This window comes from Phaethon aethereus (assembly GCF_964289735.1).
Source record: "Phaethon aethereus genome assembly, chromosome: 2".
Taxonomy (NCBI): Eukaryota; Metazoa; Chordata; class Aves; order Phaethontiformes; family Phaethontidae; genus Phaethon; species Phaethon aethereus.
The window spans coordinates 26856033-26868481 of record NC_138582.1 but is presented as its reverse complement, the minus strand read 5'-3'; the positions used below and the strand labels follow the sequence as shown (position 1 = coordinate 26868481).

Below are 12449 nucleotides of genomic sequence, written 5' to 3'. Positions count from 1 at the left end.
CAGCAGCGCCTGCCTCAGGACCTCGGGGGAAACTGAGGCAACAAGCGGCACGACGGACGCCATTTGCAGGACAACAAAAGACCATACGGCTCCCACAAAGCCCCGGACCGAAAGCGCGCATTCTCGGGTGCCATCTACCGGTACTTTCTCCGTTAAAAGTTTACACCGGCCAAGCCCCCGCGGCGTCGGGGTGACTGACGGGAGGGGCGGAGCGGTGGGCAGCATGGCGGCTGCCACCATGGCGAGGGGTGGGCTGCGGTACAGGCCCTGCCACCTCATGTTGGGGGCGGCGGGCGCCCGCGCCGGGCTCCTGTGGCCGGGGCTTGGCGGCGGGAGGGCGGCGGCGGCAGGCTGGAGCCGCCCGGCGCCCGGAGGAGAGGTGCAGTACTGCGCCGAGCTGGTGCGGTGAGTGCCCGGGGAGGAAGGCCTGCAGACGCGCGGGTTGTCCTCTCTAGAGAAGAAGGCGGCGAGTCTGTCAGAGGAAAGCTTGCGAGCGCTTCCCTCCTGACGGAAAGGCTGCTGAGCTTCCCGGAAAAGGGGACTGGGGTTTCCTCCAGGCCGCCCTCGGCCTCGCCTGGCCGCGAAAATACCCCCTGCGGCCCTGAAGGGAACGGCACCGGCAGATGAGGTTGCTCCGGCACCTCGCCGTTTCAAGGGCGAGCCGCGGCAACTAGATAAACCTTTAAGCTACATGGATGACCTAACGTGTAAACGGCAGTTTCCCTCCCCTGCTTCCTTCACAATTGCTTTTCTTCTGAAGTATTGAACGTTTCCATTTCTTTGTCTCGGCTTTTTGGAGAGAAAGATACCGAAGTGGATGTTTAAAAATAATAGGTGTCGTCAGATCTTCTTGGCTACTGGGAAATAGCCAAGTTTCCCAAGTATTCCTTGGGAAAATGAGCAAAAGCAGAGGAAATCCGACAGCTGGACAGACAGCTCAAGTAGCTTCTCAGACCTGAAGGCAGGAGGGGGAGGAAGACTAGTTTTCAAAAGTATCTGGTTTTGGTCAAATCCAAAATGCTCCAAGAGGAGCAGGAGTGCAAGTCAGACATTTCCAGGGCAGGCAAGATTTCCTGCTTGGCGTCTGGGCCGTATGCAAGGCGCCTTAGCTGCTTTCTAGTCCACAGGAGTTCAGAGGTATAAAGTAAAAAATTAAACAAGTCTCTCTGTAAAGACTTAAATAATTTCTTGTTGGATACTGTTGTCCTAGATGGTTGACAAAAGCAGGGAGAAGGCTTCCAAGCATGTATAGAAGGAGTGGAACAGGACCATCGTCTCCATGCTGATGCTTGTAAATATCTTTTACGATATAAAGGTGTCTGTGGTCAGCAGTAATGTTTGAAGTAGGAAAACTAATGGAAAGAAATGTGACAATCTTAAATTTTCTGTGCAGCACCAAGCAGCAGACCTTTACAGATGCATCAGAATGCATACCCAGGTTGTATTTTCCTTGATAAAACTTCAGATTACAGTTTTGTTTTCCTGATTACTCTACCCAGGATTTGTTTACCAGTTACTCAGGAGATCAGAGACTATGTGCGCAGTTAATATACTGGTAAAGTTAACATATACAGGTAAAATGTTTTCAGTAACAAACAACTGTGAACAGAATAGGTAGGTTCCAAGGCACAGAAGCTGAGATGGTTGAATTTAAACTTTTTTTTTTTTAAACCATACAAAAGACTAATTATAAAAATACACAAGTATTCAAAATAATGAAATGAAAGGTGGTTATGCCTTTGGCATCATTTAATTGAAACTGCTGTTCACAGTAGCTCATATATTGCATGGAAATACAAGTTATAAAAAATAGAAGGAAGGAGTTACTATTCAAACAGAAATAAAACACATGAAGCTATGCAAGCATCAGCTGCTCCCCAGTCCTGAATTTCAGTCTCCCACACATTAGGAAGAACAACAACTGAGTTATGCTTTATTGATGTAGATTCATGCAACTTTTTGCAATACATCCCTTCTCTTGGGTTTTCATTTTTATGTTAAATAACTCTTTTACAAGTAGCTTTAAGCTATTTGATTAAAACTGTTTCCCTAGTAGGTATGTTTTCTGTCTCTTGCTGTTTATGATGTCTGCTCTGGAAGACAAGCTTGTGGCTTGATGGTGTAATGTGGAAGAAATTCTTTTCACAACTTTAAATTTTTCATTGTACTGAAAGTCCAGTAATGGTCATAACTGACTTTTCTTCCGTCTGTGGGTTCATATGTAAGGTTATGCTTATTTGAGAGGGAGGCTATGAAAAACACTCAATACAAGACTTAAGGTCACTCCTTCCTTTCATCATTCCTTACCCTACTACACCGAGAGACCTGGGGTGGAACATGACTTATAGCAATATCAATTTTATTTTACGGGCTGAGGCTTAATGGATTTGCATTTCTGCTGTTATGTCCAAGGGTGCACTGTCTGCATAAAATTCACATTTCTTTCTGATTTTTTTTATAGCTATTTTTTTTAATTTTCAAGCTTAGAATAATTGAAAAAAAAAAAACCAACATGCCAACACCATTACTAGAGGGAAGACAAATTTCTCTATTGTGCTGCTGTATACTTTGTGTGGTGTGTTTCTTTGTTTCCTTTCTGGAAGTAGAGGTGGTTCTGTACTGGTGTGAACAACCCAGGCAAACTGCGTAACTGGAACTGGGAAACTGTGGCTCTAAACCATGCAGCTCTATGCAGGGTGGGCAATCCCGGGTATTACTGTGGTCAGCCTTGAAAAAATTACTAGGTTTTGAGCTGATAATACTTTTCAGAAAGTGTCTTAATTGAGGGAGTTTTGATGCATCTGTTCTTTAATATGAAGGTGACCTTCAAAGCCTGCCAAAATTCACAGATACAGATTTTTTTGGTTGATGCTTCTGGATTTGCACCAAGCTCTAAAACAAGTTTCACAACTATTGTGAAAACTCAAAGCATTTGCTAGTTTATCAGCTGCTGTGTATTGTAGAGGTAAGTACCTCTGTTAATCTCACTTCCTTTTTGTTTGATGCTAAAAGTAGCAACCCTAATAACCCTTGGTCTTAGTTTGGCTTTGCTATTCTAAGCTCACATTCAAATGAAGTGTGAGTACGTATAAGAACAGCAGACTTCATGGAAATGAGTAAATGTGTTTTCCTTGACAGCTGCTTCTCCACTCGAGGTGAAACTTGGAGTTGCTGGTCTTGTTCTAATGATGAATCAGGTTACAGGTTATCTGAACAACAAAAATGTTGTTCAAAACAAGCAATTTAGTTTTTCAGAGGTGACCAAGTGTTTTGTTAGCTACAGTGACATATGAATTTGCAATTTATGAGTCTGTGCACTGTGATTGTTTTTAATTTAATGGCACACCCAAGTGGCCAAACAAAGGCATATCACTCTAGATTGGCAACAAGTTACCTGCAGTGGAACTGCCAAGACCATAATTTTTATGTTTTGAATATAGTTGCTGATGAACAAAAACTTACGGGTTAAGCAAGTGCTCTTCTGCCAAGCTTCAAAATGCAATCTTTTAAAGAAATATGGTTTCATGTTTGGAACAGGAGTCTGAAAGTCAGACAATCTGGATTCTATTTGCAGTTCTGCCGCAGCCTTGTTACGTGGCTTTAGCCAAATATCTTGAGGTCTGGATTTGAGAGGTGCACTGAGAGCTCAGACAGCACCCCCTCTCTCTTGGTGTTTGTCTTATTTTAAAATAAGCTTAAAAGCTGTTACTTCTTGGAAAGTCAGAGTTTTGAACTATAACTTATTGCTACTATTTTAGGAGTTCAGTGCTAAGCCATAGCATGCCCAATTTACATAAAGCTATAAATAATAAATGTATTTTTTCATCCTTTTCTAGAAAGCGTGACTATGAAGGGTTTCTCAGTTCGCTGCTGTTGCCTGCAGAATCTCGAGCCTCTGCTTTTGCCTTGAGAGCCTTCAATGTGGAACTGGCTCAGGCAGGTATTAAAAATATATTTGTGAACTCTGGAAACGTAAAATAACACTCTCTATATTCTAAATTACAGTAGTAGGTGGTTGTTTGCCAAGATTAACTTTTTTGTACTATAGGGGGCAGTGAATAGATAGTGCAATACAAACCTCTAGTTTGAATGGCCCTTGAAAAGTAGCCAGCCTCCTCCATGTTATTTTGTATAGTTTTTCTGACTTTCCTTGTTGTTGTGCGTTTTAAAATTAAATGATAACAAACAGTCTGTGGTCCTTGATACAGTTACGTGATTGCATCTATGTTCTGGCTTCAAATGCAGTGACTGAATCGGTGAAGTGCTGCTAAATTCTATCTGTAGAAAGTCTGTCAAAAACCTGGATGATATAATCAGTCCCAGGTCTTTGTTGGCAGAAGACAGCTAATGGAAAGGCTGCTGGGAGGGAAGTTTGTAATTATGGAATTGTGGGAGGGGAGTGGCTGCAGTCTCTTGCTTTTGCTAGGTGGCCAGGAGCTGCCAGTGCAACCAGGAAAGTTGGTAACACTTGCCAGAAGGGAGCGATCCAGGAAATGTGCTGACCAAGCAAAATCCCAGATCAGCTGCTGTGGGCTGTGCTGCTGGCAACCTGTGGTGCTGCCCTCCCTCGCTGCTGTTACCACTGCTTTCTTCTGGGAAGAAAGCTAAGGTGAGGGTTGCCCAGGCCTTAATCTCCCATGGGTTTCAAGTCAGGTTGTGGTGAAGATTTTTTTTTTTCCCCCTCCACTCTCTGTGGTGTTTGTATGCTTTATGAGGAATAAACATAAATGCAGAACTGAGCACTTTCTCTGCTGAATTTGGCTATGTTCTGTGTCTGTCTTTTCAGTGTAGATAGACCAAGTGCCTTAAAGACACTGTGAATTTCACTCCAGATGTATCCTTTCCAGATTAAAGACTCCATAACTCAGAAGACTACAGGTTTGATGCGAATGCAGTTCTGGAGGGAGGCTGTGGAAGATATATACTGCGATAACCCACCACATCAGCCAGTTGCTACAGAACTGTGGAGGGTAAAATATACCTTTATTGTCCTAAAATTCATTTAACTAAAATATTACTGTGGGGAATAACGTAATTGTTTTGTGTGTGCATAGTTAACAGCTTTATTTTATATAAAACAGAATGTAAACTGTGTTTGTGTCTGTGTGTGATGTTTTAAGTTATGTACAACCAAAGAGCAGAGTTGGAGAAGGAGGATATTTAGGTAGGACCTACTTGGAGGGTCAGACTTCTGTGAACCATCTGCTGTTTTTCTCTTCTGTTTAGGTGAAGGACAGAGTAAATTTTGGTAAGCTGTAAGTTGATAGCAAGTAAAATGCATAAGTATACTTCCCTGAGCCAGTGCTAGTCCTGCCTGAAGAAATAAAGCTGTACAAAAAGACAGAGACTAAGTACAGAAGTTGAACTAGCAAATAGGGTATGAGGAAAAGCCCAAGACCTTATACCTGTTACGGGATAATAGGAAGAATCTTAATACAGTCTTCTCTCATCGAGAGTTGCTTGATGACTTCTATTTATGTATTATGTTTTGCACAAATCCTTTTGTGTGCATTGAGTAACAGGGAATGTACTTGTGAACTTAAGTTTATTTTTACCAAGATGCCTTGAGTTCTGCAGGCACTAGAACATCACTAGAACATCACACATAAAGTACACCTACAGGTCTGTTCCTCTGCTGGTCATGGCCAAAGAAACAGAGGCTTTCTTGCAAAATTTTTTGTTTCTAGTCAGGACTGTCATTGATCTGTTCGATGGATGATTGAAGGTCTGAAGGCAGTGTAAGTGGATTTCCCCTTGATGCTGATACAGAACCACATAATAATGTCGTTGGTAGGGATCTCTGGGTGTCATCTAGTCCACCTTGCCACTCAGAGGTTTAACTTACGTTGTCAGGGTCACATTGAGTGGAATTTTGAATTTCTTCGGGGATGGAAATTCCATACATTGCTAATTTATCATCTTAGGGCCACAGGCCATAGTGAGTCTTAGTACCTTCCAAAAGAGCAGCTACTGTAAGGTCTGCTCTACAAGATCAGAACTTGCATTTAAACTAGAGAACTCAGAGCTCCTGGGCAGGAAAAGCTGCAGTTTGTTTAGATCTCAATAGCTGAATAGAGTTAACATAGATCCCATAGGTGGTTGGGTTTATGGACCTGCTGAAAAACAGCCAGTGAAACATGGAGCCTTCATCCAAGTATTCATCTGCATTGTTCCTGTTAAAATTCTGGGAAAAGCAGGACACTTGCTGTAGCGCTGGATTAGAACAATGCAGTTCCTGCAGGATTAGAGCATTTCAGTTGTTGCCATCTTGGCTTCACATCCACTCTGCTGTACCTACGAGACCACAGAAATGAGTCCTTTCCAAATCCTCTTTCAGTAATTTTTGGCAGTGCTGAAACTGTGGCCTCTTGGTGACTCTTCCGTCAGATGTGAAATAAAGCATAAGTGAGCATTTGTTCCTGTCTACCAACACTCATGTTTAGATTAAAATTGAGATTTAAACAATATACAGTTTGTTTAACTAAGAGAAAATGTAGGTAAAACCAAGAACTAAAATAAAAGAAAAACACCGGTTAGAGTCACTTCTAGGAGGACTGGAGCTATTCGTAGGTGTCTCCAGCTCAGATAAAGTGTGTGCTTTAGCCACAAAGAAGTGTTCATACAGCTAGAATAAAGACTGGCAAATGTTGTGAGCCTTTTTGTGGGATTATAGGAGTTGAAGATACACCTAGGGTGATATTTTAATGCAGACATTAAAATGCAGAATTAGTCCTTTTGCATGTCAATCTGTCTGTGCCTTTGCTTTTTATTTCCTCCTTTCTGTCTCTCTTCCAGCATATGGTAAACTTCTCAGGAACAAGACCATTTTCTCCCAAAATGCTTTTGTCTCCTTTCCAAGGAGGAACTTGCTTTAGTGTAGCTTAACTTATTTTTGTTTCTGAAGATATCCTCTCATTTAGTTGTCTGAGTCTGTTAGGTACAAGTTAGTTTTTGGGTATGATTGTATATATTCTTTCAGCCACTTTCAATTTCAAGACTACTTGTGTGTATCAATGTGGGGTAGAAATGTTTATTAGCAGAAGAGTAACTTATAAAAACGCAGAACATTGTCATGGTTTTACCCAGCTGGCAAATAAGCACCACACAGCTGCTCCCTCTCTCCCCTTCCTGGTGGGATGGAGGAGAGAATTGGAAGGGTAAAAAATTGGTGGTTGAGATAAAAACAGTTTAATAATTAAAAAGAAATAATAACAATAATTGCAAGGAAAAGAGGAAAAAAATAACAGAGAGAAGAATAAAACACAAGAAGGACAAGTAATGCAAATTAAAACAATTGCTCACCACCAACAAACCGATGCCCAACCAATCCCTGAGCACAGCAGCCTCGCTCTGGTTTTATTGATGAGCGTGACATCATATGGTATGGAATATCCCTTTGGTCAACTGGGGTCAGCTGTCCCAGCTGTATCCCCTCCCAACTTCTTGTGTACCCCCAACCTCCTTGCTCCTGGGGGAGCGTGAGGAGCAGAAGAGACCTCGACTCTGTGTAAGCACTGCTAAGTAATAACTAAAACATCCCTGTGTTATCAACACTGTTTTCAGCACAAATCCAAAATGTCGCCCCATATAAGGTACCATGAAGAAATTCAACTCTATCCCAGCCAAAAGCAGTACAACATTCAGATATAAATCATTAAGATATTGGGATCAATTGCAACCCTTTCCGTGTTGGAAAGAGTTGGCTAAGGCTGCCAGTCATCCTCCTTTCTCAGAAAACAGAAAATTGATTGTTGTGGTTTAGCCCCAGCCTGCACCACACAGCCACTCTCTCCCTTCCCCCTCCCCCAGTGGGATGGGGGAGAGAATTGGGAAAAAACTCGTGGGTTGAGATAAAAACAGTTTAATAGGACAGCAAGAGAGAAGAAACAACAATGATAACAACAATAACAATGCCGACAAAGGAATGTACAAGAACAAGTGATGCCCAATACAGCAATTGCTTACCACCTGGTCATTGATAGCCTGTCCCCGAGCAGTAAAGATTTCCGCCCCCCAGCTAACTCCAGTTTATGTACTGGGCATGACGTTATAAGGTAGGGAATATCTCTTTGGCCAACCTGGGTCAGCTGTCCTCGCTGTGTCCCCTCCCAGCTCCCCGTGCACCCCCAGCCTGCTTGCTGGCGCAGGCCAGCATGAGAAACTGGACAGTCCTTGACTACTTAGCAATAGCTGAAAACATCAGCACATTATCAACAGTTTCTCATCCCAAATCCAAAACATAGTCTCACACTAGCTTCAGTGAAGAAACCCAGCTCTATCCTGGCTGAAACCAGGACGTTGACTTTGAAGTGGAAGAAAGAATTGGCCTATCTCTGTGATAAGATTTCACCTTCCATATGATTTCTCTCAAGGAAGACCAATATAAGATAACCCGAACAGAAGTGGTTGTGAAATAAGATGCTGAAAAAGAATTCAGAATTTCTAGGAGCTCACATAGGTCTGAACACTGCAGAGTGCTGGAGCAAACTAACAATCCAACCTGACCTGCTGGCCTTTGCACTCAAGATGTGATTTTATTTCTACATTTCAGAAAATACCCCAAGAATTTGAAGAACACTACTTCACAAATGTTCTAGAATTCATTGCAATTCTTAGAAAGAAGATTTTGGAAAGACACCTGAACTCAAAGTATTGCAGAGCTGTTAATAGAATTAGCATGTCTTTTGCCTAGCATATTTTATGTATACTCTTTTCTTGCTGTTGAGTTTGTACAAGGACAATTTTGATTTTCGAGAATAAATACTGATTTATCATGTTAATTGTGTTCCTGAAGTTTTGTATATCCCAGAATACTCACATTTAGGTTCCAAGAGTTTTATGCACTAGTAAAGTATATAAATAGCCTTTAATAGTATTTCTAGAATTTTTCATAGCTCTACTCTCAGTGACTTTAATATAAACTTATATAGCAACTGTATGATACTTGTTCTTACTTAACTGTCCATTTTGAACATTCGAAAAGTGAGACCTAACTCTCCATCCATTTCTGTGGAAGAAGCCAATTTTCAAAAGTTTAGAAAAATGAGGACCTGCGTGTTTGAATGAAGGTAACTCAAAATGGATGTAATGTACAAATTAGGTAATTTAGCAGAACTCAGTTGGGTGCCTTAAGTCTTGACCTGTGACTACTTCACGGATTTAATTTACAAAATGATACTCAAGATGAACAAATGAGAAGCAAAACTGGTATTTGTAGTTGTAACTTAAGATTTGCCTTTGCACACACAAAGTACTTCCTCAAGCAGATTTTACTGAATTAACAAGAAGATCTAGTCTTGTCAAACCTTGAGAAAATATTTTCAAATATAATGGATGTAAAGAAGTTGAGAGTGAGCTATAAAGTCTAAGATTGTGAGAAATTTGCTCCATAAGTTTTGTTTATAAATACTTATATGTGTGATTGTAGTCTTTCTGACAATGTGGTCTGCAAAATTCAGTGTGTAAGAGGATTGAAGACAAGTTGATAGAATGAAGTGGTACAGGAAGTTAAACACAAGATAAGCCAAAAGAACAATATGTGAATATGAGATGCTGTGAGACACTTTTTAAACAAAAACATAATATTCATTATATTACTTTGTTAGGATGCTGTCTTTATGGTACATATTGGTATATTGTACTGATATTTTCTTTAAAATTTACAGGGGAAATCTTTTTATTGCTTGACTCTGGAGGAAACCATGTTTTCTTTGGAAAGTGAACATAGTTATCTGCAAATATTTTGTGGGAACGTATGAGTCCATGAAAGAATAAATTACTTTCAAAAATAGTATTAAAGAAATGCTTTTAGTTAACTGGCTTGATGTCCAAGACTTCATTTTTTGTGCGCAACATCTTGTAACAAATGCCAGTTGAAAATTTTGTATTTGAAGAAGATCCTCATTTTTCACTGACATGCCACTTTGATTTAACCCAGTGAATACAATCCTTGTAAGAAAAGGTTTACATAAAACATATTTCAGGCTTCAGAATGCAGTACTACCGTCACTTTGTATACATTAACGTGGGTGTTTTATTTCATAATTTTCAGGCTGTCAAGAGGCATAACTTGACTAAAATGTGGTTCATGAAGATGATTGATGAAAGAGTAAGTATTTACCATTCAAAGTCTGATTCTGTTTTTAGTCATATTTGGGTTTTTTCCCTTATTTTTATGTTTTTGTGCGTAAAACAAAAGCTTAAGTAATTAATCTTTTCCAGACAGTAGCATTTAAGAATGGTACTGCTATATTTCGTTTAATTCTCCCTTGATGCCCCTGCTCATAGTTTCTGCTCTTCCTGGCCAAAAGGGCTAATAGAATTCTTTGTTTATTTTTGCTTTGAAATAGGTGTAGTTTGTGAGTCCGCATCTTTCTTGTTCCCTGCTCTGATGACCAGTGTATCTGTGCTCATGTTTTCTGTTGCTGGTCTCTGTTCCTGATTGGAAGTGGTTACCCCTAGAGGTAATCCATTGGGAGTTACACGTGGATACCTTTCTGTGTGTGAGGGAAGTTCTGTCCTATGGGATTAAGTAGCAAGGTCTCCATATGCAACTGCTAAGAATTGTGGAAAACTACATTTTAACAAATGGAAAAGAAGAGGAACTCATACATGGTGTTTTTTTTGTCCCATTCCAATCCTGCCCCAAGAGAAAAGGCATGTTGCATATTGCAAAAAGTTGCACAAATCTACATCATTGGCATCATATTAATCCTCCTCACCTCTTTCCTTACCATGTCTATTTTGCCTCTAAATAGCTTTCTCTTTTGATGAGTCATGGATATAAAATCTCAAAAATTAAATGACCCATCTGAACTTTTCTGTTATAATTTGCTGCTTCTCCTTATCATGGCTGTGGAGTTTTTTCTAAGCAGTGCTGTGAATTGGGGCATTCAAATCACATGAATTTTAAAATATCCACCCTATTTTGGGGAAAAAACAAGAGGATGGTACAGTGATGCTGCTGACACAGCAGCAGGAACCAACTCTGACACAAGAGCAGGAATGAATGGCTGAGGGCAGGAATTTCTTAAGCTAGCTTTGCTGCTAAAGTTAATGTCTTTGCTGCTAAAGTTATACCTTGAGAAAATTGATGGTCAATCAAATGATGCAGAGTGTCATTGCTATGAAAGACTTCAGAGTTTTTAATCTTAAAACTAGGTTTTAATCTCAAGACTGGTGTGTTTCAACCACAGAAGCCACTAGGACAGGAAGAATGATGGAGGATGTTATATTTTGGGGGGTATTTACATATGACGTTGAAACTCGTGTGTGCATTTGATGGATTGCGTTTTGTGCATGTTTTAAAAAATACATTCCTATTTATCTAAATTTTTCTGTGCTTCAGATGCAAATTAAGTAATAAAATTTGCAACTCCATAGTGTAAGAATACCATATGATGTTTTGTTTCGGCTCAATTTTTTTTTATGAAGAATTCTGATTTCTTATTATTGCAAAAGGTTGTATTGCTCCAGTAACCAGACTTGGCTGCAGTTGCATGTAGTTAATTTAGTTATGTTAGACTTGCTGTAAGCTTTAATGACTACTTCTATGTGAGTTTATACTCTCTTTCTCTGTCTTAATTTTGTCCTTTATTTTTTCTACTACTGGATTTGGCTGACATCACTGTAGTAATAAACTTATACAAATAACAGTTATATTTACATTTTGCTGGAGTTCTGTGTTCATATTACAGGAGAAGAATTTGGATGATAGAGCATACCGTAACATCCAGGAGCTTGAAACGTATGCGGAGAACACTCAGAGTTCTCTCTTGTACCTCACTTTGGAAATGCTGGGTAGGTGTTTTCCACTTTCTAGATTTTGTTGATGACTCATTAGTGCAGCTACAACATTTACTGATGTTTCAAAAAGCCCACTCTTTTTCCACTGGAGTTTAATTTCACTAGCATTTGTCTTAGGTAGTACTTCAGATATCTTTTGACAGCTCAACTACCAATCTGGAATCTTACTGCACCTGTGCTAGAACTACATACTTTCCTTAGAATCTGCCCAGTGGAAGGCTCACTGAAGTGTGGTTTCCTACTGCTTTGTTCTTTTTTGCTTAACACTGTTTTCTCTTCTCTTGCTCCTATTACAGAGTGTGGTAAATGCAGCTCTTCGCCATATTTTCTGATTGTCCCACTTGTCAGAACACAAAGCGCTGTAGTTATTCTGCAGCTGTTGTTCTATATTGCAGTGATGTACACTGTTTATCTTGAAACAGCTGACTTCTCAACTTACAAACGTCCCTTGGTGAGGTTGTAAATTTGGGTCTGGATCATCTCCTCTTCCTAAAAGTAGGTTAACTATCAATAATTGAATAGCTAGAAAAAACGCAACAAAGATGATATGATGCTTGTGGTTAAGAGCTAGTATCTGTGTCATGTCTAATATGAGAGTCACACATTGGGAAAGAACTGTTCATCTGCAGTGAAGAAGAGGGTGA

At 40.1% G+C, this 12449-nt stretch overlaps 1 protein-coding gene across 3 annotated transcripts in view; it reads left to right on the top strand.

Moving 5' to 3' along the window:
- Positions 1-223: 223 nt before the first annotated feature.
- The window catches only part of NDUFAF6 (NADH:ubiquinone oxidoreductase complex assembly factor 6), a gene marked incomplete at its 5' end in the record, with an annotated part of 20155 nt that continues 7929 nt past the window's right edge, over positions 224-12449 (top strand). For 2 of the 3 annotated variants that reach the window (XM_081996874.1, XM_081996873.1), the window contains 4 exons: positions 3920-3940; positions 4848-4970; positions 10052-10108; positions 11697-11799. In XM_081996874.1, the coding sequence (XP_081853000.1) occupies positions 3920-3940; positions 4848-4970; positions 10052-10108; positions 11697-11799 (304 nt within the window). Of the gene's footprint in view, positions 406-3836; positions 3941-4847; positions 4971-10051; positions 10109-11696; positions 11800-12449 lie in introns of those variants that run through there. The other variant, XM_081996872.1, reaches the window with a different exon arrangement.